Genomic DNA, 18,045 nt, shown 5'->3' on the forward strand with positions numbered 1-18,045 from the left:
CACCCGGATTGCTGGTCCGACTTCTCCTCCGAGGAGCTGCCGCATTTGGCGTCTTGTTTCAGTCTTTGCTTCCTTTTCTTTTTTTCCACATCAACATGGGGGCCCAACAAGGGAACTCGCTCCCGCTGCCCGTCCCGCCGTGGCTCATTCCATGAATCCATGTTGAGGTCACAGGTGGCAGGTCACTTTTGTGACTTGTGGTCCGTGTGTGTCAACCTCACCTCGCATCGCCAGATACGAGACTACCAGCACCTACATCCTCGTTTGGTCCTCGGGTTGCAACAAGCCTGCACACACCGATAAAAAGAGCCAAAGACAGTCGTCGAGAGTCGGTGTGTGATTGATGATGCCGCCTACGGCTACATACTACTACTCTACACACGGATACTGCCACTCGCTACGACTCTAGATTCGCATCACTCGACCCGGTTCTTGGCCTTGTCGCTACCAAACCCCGACTCTATCCGTGCTGAACGGGGGAAGGCATCGACCAGCGACAGGCCTCGTCTCTCAAGTCCACGCTCTTGTATGATGTATCCCAGTCGTCTTTCAAGTTGACGGACGAGCCGTGGACGAGGTCAAAGCCATGCTGCTCGAGGGTGCTGGTAATTCTTACCAACAATCGACGCTGCGTCTAACCTCCTAGTCTGTCAACCATCGACCAACACCATCGGAATTCGACCAAGCCTAGCTAGCATCTTCACCCGACATGGTGTCCCAGATCCCGCCATCCAAGACCTCTATCGCCAACTAGTCGTCCAATATCATGACGCCGCGCTAGGGTATCAGCGAACGCTTGCCATACCCCAATAGGAAGTGAGCGAAGGCCCCGGCAAACGGAATGCTGGAATTTCGAGCGTCCTGCCACCAAGAATCGACGGCACTAACTCGTCTCGTCCGCCTGGCCGTTTGCACTATCTCATTTGCGGTTGGATGCCTCTGTCACTCTCACTGGCGCCGCCGCCGTCAGACCTGACAGCCATTCACACTAGATTCTAGCTGGTTGAATCCCGATTGCTCGACGACTGTTCATCTTTTGTAGTAGCGCTAGGTTCAGCTCCTTAGAAGCAACGCTGCACTTGCAGAGATGTGATTGCTAGCCTCTCCGACGAATCCAATGTGCCACCGAGCCGCAGGTTACGACGCAGTTTTCCTCACTCGGATCGCTGCAACCACATGCCACGTCCTCCTGCATGCACCTGCCACCTACCTGCGTTACCTATTCTTGGTTCACGCCAGCAGCAACATCTGGATGCTGCGGCACAACTACCTAACTCAATACTCCAATACTGCGTGGGAATCAAGAAGTTTCCATCACAAATCACTTTGAGCCCCTTCTTGTAGGAGCGAAGCCCTTCCTCGGGCGTGTCTTCCAGCCCCCCCCCCCCCCCGTCGACGACGTGCAGCATCTTCGCGTCCAAAAGACAGGCCAGTATCCATACAACTGCATTTGGGACAGCCCCACATCGCAGGATTCAGAGGCTAAACCACCACATGGCTTGCAAGCCTTTTGCCCATCGAGCAGGACCCCCGCTGTCCCCTATTGTCTGCCTAGATCAAGGCCATTCCAATTCTGGACGAAGCTCGACGACAGTTCTACGGCTCGTATCAATGTGGACAGCTTCTCCGCAACGCAGTATGCTGGCTTCTTTGGCCTGTTCACCCTGACTCGTGGGGGTTTTTCGGCGACGGCCAAAGGCACCGCGAACCCGCCGTAACTCTTTTCCCTTGAGGTTCTGGTTTATGACACCTTGCCAGAGTCGCACAGAACAAAGTGTCGGAAAAATTCTGGGCCAGTCAGCTATTTCGGGTGCCTATATGCGATCACGATATAGCTTCATCCAGAAAGGCGGCGGCTCCCTCGTGGACAACCAACATCATGCAATGCATTACTGTTACGTGGGCGGTACGGATAGCAAAGCCATGCCAAATCACCCACACGGAGTGCTCGTGCCTAGTCAATCACGTCAATGTAGGCCCCCCCCCCTCAGTCCAACCTCGATCCAACACCTGAGAAGCTATCCCGCTCCAGCAACAGTTTGATCGTCTTGCACAGTGGACCTTGGCGGAGCATCATATAGCGAGACAACCGACTTATGATCGCCCGTCAGCCCAGAGCACGAGCAGCCGGCATCTATAGGAGCCGAGTATAGCAAATGGCACGGCTGAAGCTGCTGGCAAAGCACATTACTCGCCAGCGCTCTCCCAGCCATCGGAACACACATCCAATTGGTGGTTTGCCCCGGAATTGGCCATGTCTCATAGACATGGAGATGAACCATTATTCTGGAAGCGAGTTGATGTGCCGACCGACTGTGAGTGATCTGGGCTATGCAGTGTCCTAGCTCACACTCTACCTCGAATGTCTAAGCTTCCCAAACTTGGCTGAGCAGTCGGGATGGTACAATCTGATAATAACAGATGCGATAGCCAACAAGATATATTCGCTGCGCGGAGTCAAGGCGGAGTGCATAACGCAGCGAGAGTCAACGCAACGAGATATGCAGAGTACAAGATGGGTGACAGGCTTTTTCACTTTGGTTTTGTCTTTACGACGGATATGGCTTCAACCTAATACAGGAGAGGGAGCCCTGGTCAGATTACAGATGATATCTTGTGCCAAGAAGGATCGAGACTGATTTGTTGAGTTTTGGTGCGGGCAACCCAATATCAGCCGCAGTCTCAGGTCTGCTTTCAAATACTTTATCCGTACGAGTAGTCCGCAGACTCCGTACATAACCCCGAAGACACCGCGAATTCCAGCGCACAATCTCGTCGAGACCGAGAGGGCAACGTCCAACTCAAGCATCCCCCTCCTAGGCTCTTCCTCGGTAGGAGAATATGGCGGGTCTGGCCACGCGAACAAGGATGGCACAGGTCGCCAGACGTGGAAAGTAACCTGAAACATACATGGATGCCACTTTCTTCGTCTGATCAGTGACGGCTGACATCTGTGCCCCCGTCCCTCCACTCCCAAGGACCCAAAGTCTTTCTCTCCCGTCTTCTTTCGTCCGTTGGCCCTCGACCGCGAACACGACACGACACGGCCCAAATCGCCTATGCCTTGGCGCCCATCAACTTGCGTCAACGGACGCACCCTCCCCCAATGAACCTCTGGTGGGCCGCAAGCATGGTTGACGGCCGATTCAAAATTCTACGATACGCTGCGTCAAAAGTCAGACAATGCAGTCTTTTCCTATTTTGGCATCGTTGGGAAACCAGCACATCCCATCGCATAAGGATTCATCCCAGCTACCCCTCCACGGCGGGCCACCACATCGACAAAGCCGGTTCGTCGGTATTCCAGATCGTCTGTTCTTTTTTGCCACGAATCCTCTTATCGCATAAAGGTCGACATTGGAGAGGGGCGGGCCTTGCATGGAAGATGGTCCCTCGGTGCCGCCGCCAGCCCACGACCTCCCCAACCATCCCAAATTTGGGGACCTTTCAGGACCCTTGAAGTGACGATAGATCCGGGTAACGTAGATCAGCGTTCTCTTCGAGGAAATCCATCCACCGTTTGAGAAAGATGCTGCCTCTGATCATGGCACAACCCAAGTTAGCAAAAAAAGAAGAAACAGGCCCGAGATGTTGGACGTTTGACGCGGCTCAGCAAATGTCTCAGGACAAGCCTGCCACCATCTGTGCATACTGCAGAGGTGCTCTGCGCCGCACGCCCCAAAATCAATTAGGGAAGGGGGAGGTTTAGGGAAGAAGGGGGAAAAGAAAGCAATTTTCTCAAACCAACTCACCTCTTGACTGTCTCTGAATCTCCGATCACCGTCAGCGAGCGTTTAGGTCTCGTCATCGCCACTAAGAACGCATTAACATTCATGCGCTAACGGTCGGCTGCATACTGGGATCTTCCCAGCCTGGCCGTGGCCGGCGGGATCATCTCTCGTTTGAAGCTTACCGTTCAGTCGGCGCTTCTCGCCCAGGAACCCTACTTCTCCTACGGAATTGCTCCGTACAAGGCTGACAATGACGGCCTCCTTTTCACGGCCCTGAAAGCCATCCACGCTGCCCAGCTCGATGCCCGGGAACCGTTCTTTCAGGGGCGCTAAAATGGCGAGCTGCGTTCGGTTCATCCGATGTCAGCTTTCATGCCTTGCGGCTCTTCGCGGCGGACCCAGGATTTCCAAACAGAAGATCCATAATCAAGGGGGGCTTCGTCGGGTTTGACCAGGCTTACCTGAGCGTTGTAAGGGGTCACGACGGCGATGTCCTCTGGCTTCACTCCCGCGTCGACCAGCTTCTGAACGTGTTGCCGGACCAGAGCCCCTTCCATCTCGTTACTCTTGCTCTCCCCATGCAAGCTGAACTTTGCCTTCTTGACGGCGTCCTTGTCGTCGTCCTCGCTCCTTTCGGGGTAGTCGCCCCCTTGCGTATCGATGAAGATGACTGGCTCGTTGGTGTCTTCCGTGTCCTCGACCTCGTACGGCAGGTCTCTGAGCAAGCGCTCCTTGACCGCCTCCGCGGCGATGAGCTTCCCTTCGTAGAGCTCGTCCGACGGGAACCTCATGATGTTCTCGTGCATGCGATACTGCGTGGTGAGCATACGCTTGATGGATGACCCGTGTAGGGCGAGCAACCTATCGAACAGGGTCGTCTCCAGCGTCATGCCCTTGATTTGCTTCTTCTCCGCGTCTTCTTTGGGTACCGCTGATGTTGCCGCCGCCGCCGCCGGCTTCGCCTTGGAATTGAGCGACTTGATCGTCGGCGGCAGCTGCAGATGATCGCCGGCGCAGACGGCCTTCTTGGCCGATAATAAAGGCACCCAGCACTGCGCCTCGAGCGCCTGGCTCGCCTCGTCAATAATAACGACGTCGAACTGCTGGTCCCGGAGCTGGTGGCCGCCCGCGCCGTGCAGCGTCGCCAGGACGACTTTGCTCTCGCGGATCAAGTTTGCAACGCAGCCGCGCTCGCGCTCGCGGAATTCCTTGCGGAGCTCCTTGAGGTCGGCGTAGATTTGGCGCTTCTCGCGGCCGTTGCGCGTCTTTTTGATGGAAGCCTGCTTGGCGTCCATCTCGGCGCGGACGTCTTTCACGATGGCGCCGGCCTCGGAGGTCTGGGTGAGGACATCGAGGGAGTGGGCGAGGACGCTGGGGAGGAGGCGGGCCGGGTGGCCGAGGCGGAGGATGGGGATCTTGTGCGGGGCGAGGCGCTCTACGATGTTGTCGACGGAGATGTTGGAGGGGCCGCAGACGAGGATGCGGAGGTTGAGCTTGATGAGCTGGAGGATTAGTTCGATTAGGGTATGGGTTTTGCCCGTCTTTTTTCCTTCTTCGTCAGTCATGGGCGTTTTTTTTTTCTTTCATCTTGAGTGCCACGGGGTAAGACTCACGCCTGGCGGGCCGTGGATGAGGGCTACTTCGCGGGACGCGAGGGCGAACCGGATGGCGTCCTTTTGTGAGTCGTTCAGGGACGGGTCGATCCATTGGATCTTTGAGAGATCCGGGTCGGATGCCAGGTCCGGGGGTACCGGCGACGGACTCGAGAGGCCGAAGAGGACGCGCATGAAGGCCGTGTATTCCGATTCCGTCATCTTTTCGATCTTGCCCATGGTTTGGCTCATTCTGTAGGTTACCGTTAGTCCTGTCTGCTCCTCCGCTAGGTGCTGCAGCATTTTGATACTGCCACAGGTCGTCAATCACGCAGAGCCTAGCCTGCTTCCGTGAAACCTGGCATCAAGTGACGCAGCCGACAGACTCCATCTCTATCGAGCATGTGATCCTTGACTGACAAGACGACCGAAAAGGAAACGAAACAAGAACAGGAGATCTCACCTCCGGTACGTGACATCATCAGCAACCTTGACAATCCAAACCCGTCCCGTAAACTCCCTCTCCTCCCCCTTCCCCTCATCAACAGCAACACCAACAACCTCCCTCCTAACCCTCGTAACCACCCCCCTCGCCCCTTTGCTCTCGAGCTCCTTCACCTCCTTCTTCTTCGCGTTCCCCGCGGGCTGCTCCGAAATGAGCACAATGTCTCCCGGCCGGAGGCCATGCTCGGGTAGTTCACCGGAAGAAGACGCAACAGCGGGATCCGAAGACAACTCGAGGACGGTACGCCCGCCTAGACCTGTGCGGCGGGCGGTGACGACGAGGTTGGGCAGGGCGAGGCCTGCGCGCTGGAGGGCTGTGGGGGAGTGCGAGGAGACGAGGGCGGATGATTCCGAGACTTCTGCGGCGAGTTCGGCTTCGAGGAGGGTGAGTTGGGTTATTGCGAAGGAGGGGGGGGAGAGGGGTTCTGTTGAGGTGGACATGTTTGTATTTTGGGGAGGGGCTGTTTTCCCTTCCCTTTATTCACGTGGTCCCAATGCCTTTTTTTTTTCCCCTTTCCTGGCGTCTCTCTCTGAGTTAGATTGCCTTGTTTGGTGAGATGAGTTCTCATAAGCTCATGTGTGTGCAGGTTGATGAGTGATGGTATACGGACTGTGGGGGAAGTAAGGTGAGCGAGCTGTAGTTGAGATGAAAGCGTGTGTGTGTGTGTGTCGTTGTCTGCGCCTGTTGTAAGTGGTTCTGTGCGGAGTCTCCACAATGTGAGGTGCAGCTGGCTGAGCTTTTTTGACGTCATCTGATAGGTTGGGGTTTAGAGGGGGGGAATACTCCCAGCTCTCAGCTCTCAGCTTTCAGGTAACGAGATGGGATGAGATGGGATGAGGTACTCGAACGGGCCGGATACCTGCATCTTGCGATATGTCATTGATGCAATTGCCCTTTGTGGTTCTCGCGTCGGACAGAGGTTGGCAGGGCAGAGTACACGGAATGAATACAAGTATGCATGATGCCGGTTGAGAACTGGTGGTCGAATGACGAGTTCGTCTTAGAGGTAGGATGCTCAATAAGTCGCCTAATCTTTCGAGAACGAGTTCAGAGTTGCTCAAATTCTCACAATGTCGGTTTCTGCGGCCGCTGCAGTATTGTATACAAGTAGACCATCTCATAGCTTCCAGGGCCTCTTTCTCATGTCACCAGAGAGAACGACAAATTGCATTACAACATCCTCGATTGTAAATTATCAGGGTATTATATGCTCATTGCTGCGTCATATCAAAAGTAAATCGATACAATACAGATACGCAGGTTTCAAAGCAACTCAAATCCCAAGAGCCCCCGTGATGCAGAACGCTCTCATTTCATACATGTGCAACACAAACATAGGCGCCAAACACATGGAAATCCCCGTCAACCGTAAAAATGCATAAACATCACCGCTCCCTACTCGTAGGACTCACAACCACAACCACAACCAAGCTCACAGCCATCAGCGCAAACGCAACCATGGACACGATGATAATGGTCCCGCGACTCGCGGGGAACTTGCCCTTCATCACCCACTGCTGCGCGCGGAAGTAGCGCTGGTAGCCCAGGAACAGGATGAGGATGCTGATGCCCAGGAACGTCGCGCCAAGCGGCTTGCCCAGCTGGCGGAGGGTGTGGCTGTTTGAGTCGTCGGTCCCGGGCGTCGAGAGGGACGAGTTGAGGCGGAAGAGCTGCGTTACGGCGATGCCTATGGAGGCGAAGGCTAGAGATGTGCGGAGCCATGCTAGGAATGTTCGTTCTGTTTTTGGTGGAAAGGGTTAGTCAGTCCCGGTAAGCTGAAGCTGTCTGTATACGGCTGCCATGATTCTTCATAAGTGAAAGTGCAAAACATCGCAAAAAAAGAGTAGCTCATAGCGTGGAGTCGAACTCAAGGGGTCGAGGTCCGTCTCGAAAGACATGTGGAAATCCCTAGACCCCAGCTGAGTGTTCCACTGAGCTAAAGCGCCCGGGGGAGTTGGCCCCCGTTTGCCTGGGGGATGGAGGAGGATAAGTTATTCATGAAGGGATACGATGTGGCCCATTGGCAGCCGCAGAGAGGCGGTGAACCGTGATGGGTTGGAGAAGCGGCTGAGCCGTCTAGGTTGAGGGGGAGGCCGACCCGGATGGTCTGAGGCGTCGTGACAGACCGGGACTGCGAGCGCAATACGTACCGAGCGCCAGGTGATCGCGGGCCACACTGCCCTTGTTCTCCAGCTCAATGCTCTGAAAGCTGGACAGCAGGATCGTGTACCAGGGTTCCTTCCTCTGCGCCTCTCTCTCCCGTTCCTCCCGCGCAACCACGGCATCGTAGTCTTCGTCCTCCCCTTCCTCCTCGGCCTGCGCCGGCAGAGAGTTCCTCGTCGACTGGACCGACTTGCGCGGCCGCATGCCGGCCAGCTCCGGGGCCGTCGCCGTACTGGTGACGGCGGAGGGTTGCGGCGCCGAGTTCATGCTCTGGTAGTTACGGTCCGGGCCACGGGAGATGATGCCGACGCTCTCATCGTGGGAGCCGTCCGCGCGGGAGTAGTACCGCGGGGGGCTGGCGGGAGCGGAGCGGGTTGTTGAGAGTCCGCCACCCATGGCTTGTGCGCGGCCTCGTGCGTTCTGTTTTGGGAGAGAGAGGAAGGTGTAAGTAGGAAATATGTATGATGGCGGACGGGGAGAATGATCCCGAATTATGAAGGAGAACAGAACATTGGGGATGGGCAGAAAGGAAACGGAGAAGCGAGGTCAACGTTGAATTCACTAGGGTTCAGAGAGAAATGCCGTGGATTGGCGGCCAGAAGGGTCGGTGCCAAGCGATGGGCGAAATGTACATGCTCGCGGACGACACACGTTTAAACACACACAAAAGGGGTTCCACAGTCCCAGGTCCTCTGTTGGCGATGGGGTAGGATGCAGAAGCGAAAGGAGCTACAGGTGAAAAGACGTACCTCTAATATCTCGTTGATGCGCTCGTTGGTGCTCTGCCTCCGGGAGAGGGAGCGCGGGGACGCTGGCGAGCGTCCGTCGTAGGAGGAGGAGCGCCTACTTAACCCTCTCGGCGAGGCGGTCGCAGAGGACTGGGATTGCGGTGGATGAGCATCGGACGACGGTGGTGGTGGTGGAGGAGGGAAAGCAGTAGCCGCTGCCGCTGCCGGCATCGATGCGGCTTCGTCCTTGGCGGAGGCCATCACGTCCGAGACATGGGCAGTTGACGTGCCCTCAGACCGAAAAGATACTGTAGAGAGGAACACACTGGTAAAACGGGGTTTGAAGATGGCGTCCCTCACGCCAGAACAAGGGTCTGGTGACGTGATCAAGAGGCGGAGAGACGGTTTGAAAGGCGAAAATGGCGAAAAATGGCACTAAAAAGTCTCTTGCCCAGAATTCGGCTCTTGGGAAAGCTCTCCTCCCCGTTAAGCTTAGGTATGGAGAAGGTTGGGTGGGCGATCGCGCAGGGCGGCTGATGGAGGTGCGTTAGTGCCGTTTTCCTCATGCAATGCCGCCGTTCGCTAGCGCACTTTCTCGGCCGCCGGCGGAGGATGCGGTAATGGGGACCGACCTGGAAAGCCTTGCCAGTGGAGGACTGAAAGGATGATAGATGGGAGGAGTAGGTATGCAGTAAGGTGGTAGAGAAGAAAGTAGCGTAGGAATAAGGTTCGAGCAAGATGAGGCTGGCAAGTGCAGTTCCTTTCCTGTAAAGAAATGAGACGAGACGAGTCGAGTTTCCGTCTTCTTCACGTGTACACTAGATGGTAAGAAAATAACCCCATGACATAGCTCGGGCCCCTCTAGAGCTTTATCTGATTTTATCCATTGGGGAATTTGGGATGGAGGGGTTTCCCGTCCCCTGGTTGGTCGCCGACCATCCCAAGATCTAGGCCGTCTCTAGAACTCTGGGGGGAGCCGCTTGACCCCGCCGATGCCGATGGCACGGGGCCTGGTCCTACCCGTCGCCAACCGGACCGGCTGTCGGGGCGGCTGGACGGATACGGGTCACCTTCGGCCCACGGTCGACGTCTGACAACCTCACTTCTATCCTTTGCAGCAGTAAACACCCTTTAATTATACGTCTATCTTGATGCTTTAAGGGACTCTGATGATCGCCAGGCCTTGGGGTGTCTAATGCGTCATCCAGTCTTTCAGTACACTCGCTCGCGGCCCAGGGCTAGCACGATGTCACCCAGCCTACCACAGCGGAGATGTAATGCTACTGTGTGACTTTGAACTTCTGCAATCTTTCCCAGCTAATTTCACTCATGATTATTTGATGTCATCTGTCTAGCCTTCACAAGATGCTTCTCGAGTGCCCTTGGTGATCACTGGTGTGCAGAATCCACGTCGGGCCGTAATCATAGACTGATGAGCAGAATGATTGCTTCGATTCACCTACAATTTATTTCGCGAGAAATGATAAACATGCCGTACGCTGACAGGAATTATCCAAGTTCCTATTCCGGGCCGACTTCTGGCATAGCATAAAGTAGATAAGTAAAACGCAGTCCAGACACTGTTCGTCTACATCCGCAACTGACAGTACCTTGAATGGAAAGCTGGCTCCAAATCCATATAAGACAAACATACAAAATGCCGCTTTTTCTTTGCCTCTCGCCGATTGAATCTCCAGACGTCGGGACTGGCGATGATGACCGGAGCAGCCAAGAGTCTCGTCGTTGCCATTCCACCACATCTACGTGGATCGCTACAAAACGATATTACAGACTGATTTAGGGTGTTTTCAAAAGCCCACAAAAGGACTCCAAGATGGAAAGAGCATCTCTCATTCATTGCCCCCGCCGCCGTAGGATTCAATCAATCATAACCATGAGAGGGAGAGAGATCTGGAGATATAGGCCCTTGTTTAGGGTGTAAATGTGTATGTTGAGGACTGGAGTCTCCCCTTACTGGAAACCCCGTGGCCATCCCTCCACTTATCACGACGCTTAATGAGCTGAACAAGATTGACATCATGAAGATTGAGAAGCAGCTCAGCGGTCTGTGGGAAGGACCTGCATGCCAACTTTACCGAGGCCAGTGACTCTGATGTGAGGCGGCAGGATCAGCCTCATCATTATATAGTAATACATCGCGCTCTCGATGGTGTTGACATTAAGTTTGTAGGAGCCTGGGCGGGAAATATCGAAATAAGAATTTGGGACGTGATTTCATGCGGACTACTCTGTGGATTCTGAATAGCCATCAAATTGTAAGTGGCTTCTTACAGGGTTTCAGAATCGTCTGGGTTGACGAGGGAAATGTCTGCATCGTTGGTGCGCGTCCTACTAGATTGTGTGTTGTGATGTGGTGATTAACTGAAGAATTAAGAGCAGGATCATACGATTCACTTGAAACAGAAGCGGTCCTCCTTTTTTTCCCTCCACGTTACGAAAGTATTCTTCTCGGTATGAATCTCTACCTATGCTGGGAAGTGCCTGATGGGTGTCTTGTGGGAATGGAAGCATACTTAGTATCAGAGCCGATCTGGCCCATTGCGATGATCGCGAGCGGCCTCAATGATGTGGCTGTAGAATTTAACCCGTGTGAGCTCAACGCGTCTCGCACCAGTGCCCTCCGCAGGTGGTGCGGTCTGTGGTTTTCGCAGAAGAGATTCTCATGAAGAAGAGTCTGAGACGTTTATAGACGCAGCAGATGGAAGGTCTAAAAAGCTCGATCATTCCAGGCTGAGGACCACAGAATGGTTAACCTGGATCGTTGTCAAAAGGCAGGGAGGGTCCTTCCGAATATGTGTTTCCTTTTGGTGAATTGCTCCGGCCTGACAATATCGGCAATCCCATCATCTATGCTCTCAATACCTTTTATTTCGTAGTAACTCTTCTCGTCCTCGACATGCTACTCTGAAGACATCGCAGTTTCCATGCCATTTCGCATTTGCTGTGGTCTTGACGCACTGCTGCTGTCCACGTCTCGGATGGCAACATCATGGATGACGCAGTTCTCCTCCTTCCCTGTCTCGTTATTGTACACAGCTGGCCGAGGGCAACGGAAGTACATTCATTACGCCGTATTGCGCCCGTGTTGCATGCCGGCGGGCACATATGACTGATGCCTCTACGAGGTATTTTGTATGTAACATGATGTACCATAGCTGAGGGGGGCGTCGCAATGCCACCACGATGATGCTCAGTCTTTCTCACAAGTACGTAATGGCGGGAAAATCCGCAAAAAACAAATAAGCCATCTCAACAACATGTAACATAGCTTAAGCGCATCGCATGAACGGCTCTCGTGTGACCGAATTGATGTATGGTGTGACTTACAGCGAGGGTCGACGTCAGTATCGTAAACGATAGAGGGGGCTAGATCACCTCTACCAACAACAAAGTGTTCTGTATATTTGTTGGTATTTACCTACATGAACAATACTTGACATATCCAACAAAAGCAAACCAGATGCTACGACACGCAGAGACATCCAGCTGCCTGTACAAAGGTATTATAAGCCCATACACTCGTAAAGGCTCAGTCGAGCTCCAATAGCCAACGTCGCCGAGCGCGGTGTCCAGGATGAATAACACATACCCCTGGCGACCTATCTAACCGTCGCTCCATTCTCATGGTAACGAAGCCGTTGTTTTCTTGCAAGTAGCCCTCGGCTCCACTGTTACGCCTGTTGGCCACAAAAAAACACTTAGATACCTCCGCCGCGGACATTCTCACTGTGATTGCAGGGGCTTTTTCAATGTCATATTGATGTATATCCGGCCAAATGCCCAGAATTCAACCCATTATGATCCTAGACCCCGATGTAGAGTAGGATCACTTAAACATAGCTGCTTTATTTACCTAGTACTCTTCTGATCGTATCGATTAGGAGAGGGGAGCTGGTAACAATTTCGCTATTTCTGGTGGGACACCACGATAAGTAGCATCCGGATGTCTTTGGTCTTGAGACAAGGTCGCCATAGGACGAGGCATAGAAAAGCTTGTAAGATTAAGGTACCTTCATTGAACGATTCAGCTACATTCGATCTCAGAGAAGCACGCGGATATCAACAAGAGATGGTAGTATCAACGAACATGCCATCATTTCCTCATCTTACTCGTCTGCTGTACAGTAACATTACAAAGTATATATATTCAAAGTTGCTGTCTCCATTTAAACTCCCCTGCACGAAGAATGATTCTCAAGTGCCTAAACCACCCTCTGAGTTCATCATGTCGTCAAGAAGGGCGTTTAACATGGCCTTCCAAAACCGAGGGGTGACGAGGCGAGCAATGGGATGACGCCCAGCAGCAGTCCATGATGCTGTAAAACAGGTCTCAAGGAGGTTAAGAGAGGTACAAGCCAATAACTCCTACCCATACATCCAGAAGAAAGGTAAAAAAGTCAGTAATGTCCCACCAACACAGGATAATTCACCGGTATCATTCCCTCAGTGCCTGAGGCCAGAGGTTAACATCGACATCAAAAGGATGGAGGACTCTGGAGTTCCAAGGCACATTGACCATACATGACTACAATCTGAGTCGCCCTTCTTTCCTTCTTCTCCCACTACTCCAACTGGAGGAGATAAGCATGGCACGCGTACATCAAGGCACATCACGAGTCAGAAGGAACCCCATGCATAGAACGCTTTACATCCGTTTCGCATATTGCTAACGCTACAAAGACTAGAGCAAAGACATGACATGATGACGATTAGCAAAGACATGACATGATGACGATTAGCAAAGATCACAGCCACCAGAGCCATCACAACCACTAGGTGCTACATGTTCCCGATCAAGGATTACACTCAGGGATGACCTACAATCAACGAAAGCCTCTCCTCCTCAAGAAAGAAGGTTGTCACCAAGTTCTACACAGCCACCACAAGCAAGCCCAACTTTTCGAGATCTCAACAGCCCCTGACTTCTGCAGCCAGCAGACCATTCCTTCAGCCCACCTCAACTCACATTCAAGAGATACGAGAAATGCAGAGAGCCCACAACCCCCGATCAACCTCAGAAACGAGATAGGGCTTCATCGAGTCTGTGCCCAACACCGTGGCAATACACAGGCCAACCCAACGCCACGGCCACCTTCAACGAGACCGATGACCCGATGACGACGCTGCACAATCGCGAAATCCTTGCGGCGTCGTGGTTGTCGCGCAAGACGCGTCTGAGTTGAAAAACACGGTAACGTAACCGGAACTCACGCCGGTCCTGCTACACCATCTCGGGATAGTCCTCTCACGCCGGTCCCCTCGACGATCACCAAACGACACACACCTCCTTAGCCCAACTCGCTCAGGAACGGGCTTACATACACCCACACAAACAACCACGACACCCTCAAAAGAAAAGACAGAGATAACCCCACAAGCCGCCTGAAACCACGCGGCGCCCTCTTGGGAGCGAGTTACTACTGCGTAGTGACGCGGAAAAGAAGCCCGACATGCCCGAAGCCGCCGTAGTCCCCCGTGGCCGCCCCCCCCCCCCTCAACGGCTTCTTTGTCCTCCGGCGCGCCGGCGTCTTCCAGCCCAAGGGGAAAAATTCCCCGCTTACCTATCAGAGAGAAGAGGAAAAGAATTCCTGATGGTGTGCTGGAAATGGCCCGCCCCGAGCCTCTTGTGTGAGACACGAAAAAAAGGTGAGGCGGCCTAAAAACCTAGTTCATCCTCCCCGGACGTTAGTCCGGTGAGTTTTGTAGAGATAGGGCGACATCATGCAGAAGAAGTCTCTCTTTCTCTCTGTGTGTTCCGTCGTTGGGGTCGTAGGGGTCTCGGAGCTACGAGTCAGCCCATTCAAACGCCACCGCCGATAGAGGGCGAGGGAAAAAGGCGCCACTTTGGTCTAGATTGATAGACCACAACCAGGAACCCGTTACTGCCACGAGGTTACTTAGGAAGAAGAAGACGAAGAAGAAGCGACCCGAGCAAACACACACACCCCCGGGAGTCACTCCCCGCGAACTCGCTTCTCGCCGCCGTCCCGGTGGTCAGACGGACTAGAGCAGCCCAACCCAGACTGAATCAGGACGGGCCCTCGACACCATCCAGAACGCATCGTCGGCCAGTCACTTGACACAGCGCCGCCTCTCCGGGGAAACGCACCTCACGCATCCCCTCGACGACGCGGGACCGCGGAGCCAGCGGCCCATGACATCTCATATCCCCTAGACCTTGGCCGGACTCGTCTGCTTCTCTCGCCCGTACCACATCGCCGCCGGGCAATGTAGCGTAGGTGTCAGCATCAGGGCTCGAGCCACAAAGCCAACAGAACCTGACAAGCCACCGAGCCAAACGTCAGAACCCATACCTTTTAGACCGGCGAACAGACACAGTGGCACCTCTCTCACTCTCTCTCTCGATCCGCAGGTCCTCCCCCCTCCATGATCCATCCATCACCACCTACCCCCTCGAGGATCCCCTGGCTTGTCAGTGTCGTCCCAAAAGCTTTCAGCATGTGACACGGACGCTTCATCGAGTCAAGCAGCGCAGCCGCAGCGCCGCCTGGCGTGGACCGCGCGGATCCTCCAGCGCTCCGCCTGCCCAGCTTTTCCTTTTGCCTGCCGCGCCGTATGGTTCCTGATAGAGAGAAGGTCAAAGCATCTGCGAGACATCTCTTAGCGAGAAAAGCAACGACGATTGATTGATTGATAACCAAAAAAAATCTCTTACCACGTAGACAAACTTTCTGCCGTTCGCCTGAAGGCGACAGAGGGCCAAACCGGATTGTGCGGGGTTCGTTGATTGCTCGAGCGGGCGGGGGACGCAGGAAGCACGACCGCTGTCTGACTATGGGAGCATGATTTTTTTTTCCCTTTGGCGGCAGAGGCCCGACAAGAAGCAATGCCTGCTGCGTCTAGGCCACTGCCGACAGCAATAGTGGATGCTCATGGCCTCGTAGTAGTTAGTTCCTATACCATGTAACCGTACGGATGGATAGTGTTCGCTTTCCAAGTGTCAAAGGTGACTCTCGTACGTCTTGCTGCGATCCACGTCCCATCCGAGCCACCTCGGACACATTGAAAGACACGTTTCTGCGTTGTCGGTAGAAGGGAAGACGTTCCCCAGGTACAAACGGGTGAAGATCGGCGGAATTATTCGGCAGACGTGACGGCTCCGAATTTTGATATTCAGCGGTGAGCACCAGTTCAAGCATAGGTCGTCACTGGTGATGTCTTTCGTTTCTCTCTCTCTCACTCTCTGTCCCAGTGTCCCTCTTCTTTCCTCTATTCCGCGAGCCGGGGGCTTTCTGGTAGTGTTGCAACGCAAGGTCCTCTTCCGCATGAAGATGGCGCCCCCGCTCGAGTTGGACAGAGCCCCATTCGGATCTTCAACTAGAGACCGAAGATCGTAATTTTGACCCAGGAAGATGCCATCACAGGCAAGCCGCTAGCAGCCCAATTACCCTGATCTTAAGTCGGGCACAGAAAGCCATCAACGTGGTCAGGTTCAGGGTCCATTGGAGGGCCAGAGGCGTATCTCAAGATAGGATTTCGGGGAATAAGTCATGAGTGATCATAGTGACTATGAGTGAGTGCTTCATCATGACCGGGTCTCGAGCGAGACTGGTGGATGCGATTTTCACGCAGCCGCGACCCCCGAGGTATTAGACCCAGCGATGGAGAGTTCTAGCGCCGCACAAGTCTCGATACTTTGTCGAGAGTACCTGGCCCTGCTTCGCGACATCATGCCTCCCGGCGCCCCGATCATCATGAACTTGTGGCGACGACACGCATCGTGAGGGGAGAGACTCGACTAGAGAGACTGTTATGTCAAGCGTTGGGTTGCGTCGATGTTGGTCTTTACGCGATGTCTCATTGACCACTTGTGGCCAACTTTTGATGTAGTAAAATCGGGACAAGAAATTGAATGCGGCCTTGTGCGCCGTGTGCCTGAGCGAGCCCTTTGCCTGCATCAAGCTGCAAAATGCAACCCACCACTCGGCCCAAGCCCGCCCTAATCCCCGGAAAGAGGACACCGGTGTACCCGGAGGCCCGGAGAGACAGCCGGTTTGCTGGAAAGCAATGGGTTTCTTGGAGGTGGACGAAGGCTGGAGCCCACTCACCCCTCTACCACGTCTCTGCTTCAGGAACACGCCGTTCGTTTTCTCGGGTGCAAGTTGCAGCATAGGCCGAGTGAGTGCTGCCATATGCATGCTCGCCTTAGTGTAAAACACCCGCTCCCAGATAGGGATTCCACCACCTGCATTTGTGACCATGCGGTCGTCTTTTTTCACGCAGAAAGGCTGCTTACCAGTCACCACACATGGACGCAATGCAGGTTCGAGAAGTTGTGACCAACGCACTCCTTCGCCGTTCATCACTCGGCATAATGCAGGTCAAGTTTCCCTCCAAGTTTCCCTCCCCGAAGCTACCATTTAGACAGCGTGTTTCAGGGCTGCCAAAGACCTCGAAAGTCGGGCTCTGCAGGCTCGCAAAACTCGAGAGAACCAATGAGTTTCCGAGTCCGAGGTAAACGGGATGCCAAGTTTTTCTCGTGTCTGTTGCCTCTAGTCGTTTTGGTGGTGGGGTCGTAGCTTGTTTTCTGTGCTCATAAGCTGGCGTGCCTCAGCTCCCATCGTATCCAAATTCCAAAATGCCAAAGTCTGGCAGAAAACACCAACTTCTGACAATATTCGCGCATGCTGTGTTGGGAAACGACTGTTTGCCGCCGATCACCCATCTGGCAAACATTGATATCTTGGAAGCGTCTCGGCTTCTTACTGGCTCCCGACATTGAAGATTTCCAAGTTCCTGGTGCAGCAAATTCCATTGACCGCTTACTTGAGGCTGCAAACCGCAGCTGTCTCTCGCCACGTGAAAGTCGTAGTATTGCGAGCTAGCTCCCCGTCAAGCCACCACCCGCATGTCGCTCTCTTATTCAGGTGGACAAAGCATTCAGTATACGTTGCTGGCCGCCGTCTCACACCCGTTCATCGACTCGTGCCGTAGTTTTTCTTATCCTGGCGGTACGAGGTTCTCGGTCTACTGACCGTGGAGCTGTCACTAGTTTAGTCAGGTATCCCGATGGGCCAGCCGTTGGCCGAGACTACTTCCATTTTTTTCGTTGTCTTGATAGATGCATCGGCTTCCTGTCCGTTTCCAGCATTGGGATGGCTGTGCAGTGTGCGGTACTTCGTGCGGACACTGAGAGACCGCACCGAGGACAAAAGCTGAGGTTGGAATCCGGGACGCTCAATCTCCCATTCCCCACGCTAATCACTTCTAGAAGGTTGAGCAACGCCGGTAGTTAGAGACAAGGAAATGAGTTTATCTCCCGTTCGTGGACCCCACGGAAGGTG

General features: G+C 53.9%; 3 protein-coding genes across 3 annotated transcripts; 1 reads left to right on the forward strand and 2 right to left on the reverse strand.

Moving 5' to 3' along the window:
• The first annotated feature begins 1,615 nt into the window (after positions 1-1,615).
• Positions 1,616-2,353, forward strand: BDZ83DRAFT_265700 (uncharacterized protein). Its single transcript, XM_060502023.1, has 2 exons — positions 1,616-1,972; positions 2,019-2,353. The coding sequence occupies exons 1-2, from the start codon at positions 1,744-1,746 to the stop codon at positions 2,138-2,140; spliced, it is 351 nt and encodes a 116-aa protein (XP_060366229.1). The 5' UTR covers positions 1,616-1,743; the 3' UTR covers positions 2,141-2,353.
• Positions 2,354-3,447: 1,094 nt separating this feature from the next.
• BDZ83DRAFT_718599 (P-loop containing nucleoside triphosphate hydrolase protein) lies at positions 3,448-6,268 on the reverse strand (the record flags this gene model as incomplete). Its single annotated transcript, XM_060512094.1, has 6 exons — positions 3,448-3,538; positions 3,753-3,813; positions 3,914-4,073; positions 4,193-5,272; positions 5,345-5,576; positions 5,787-6,268. 6 exons carry the CDS (start codon positions 6,266-6,268, stop codon positions 3,448-3,450), a joined length of 2,106 nt encoding a protein of 701 aa, XP_060366230.1.
• A 987-nt stretch (positions 6,269-7,255) lies between these two features.
• On the reverse strand, positions 7,256-8,914 carry BDZ83DRAFT_533381 (uncharacterized protein; the record flags this gene model as incomplete). The annotated part of the gene is made up of 3 exons (XM_060503337.1): positions 7,256-7,566; positions 7,979-8,411; positions 8,741-8,914. Coding segments are annotated over 3 exons (918 nt in total), but the record flags the coding sequence as incomplete, so codon positions are not given.
• Positions 8,915-18,045: the final 9,131 nt, after the last annotated feature.

The sequence above is a fragment of the Colletotrichum acutatum genome (genome assembly GCF_030867785.1).
Source record: "Colletotrichum acutatum strain CBS 112980 chromosome Unknown BDZ83scaffold_34, whole genome shotgun sequence".
In the NCBI taxonomy this organism is placed as follows: Eukaryota; Fungi; Ascomycota; class Sordariomycetes; order Glomerellales; family Glomerellaceae; genus Colletotrichum; species Colletotrichum acutatum.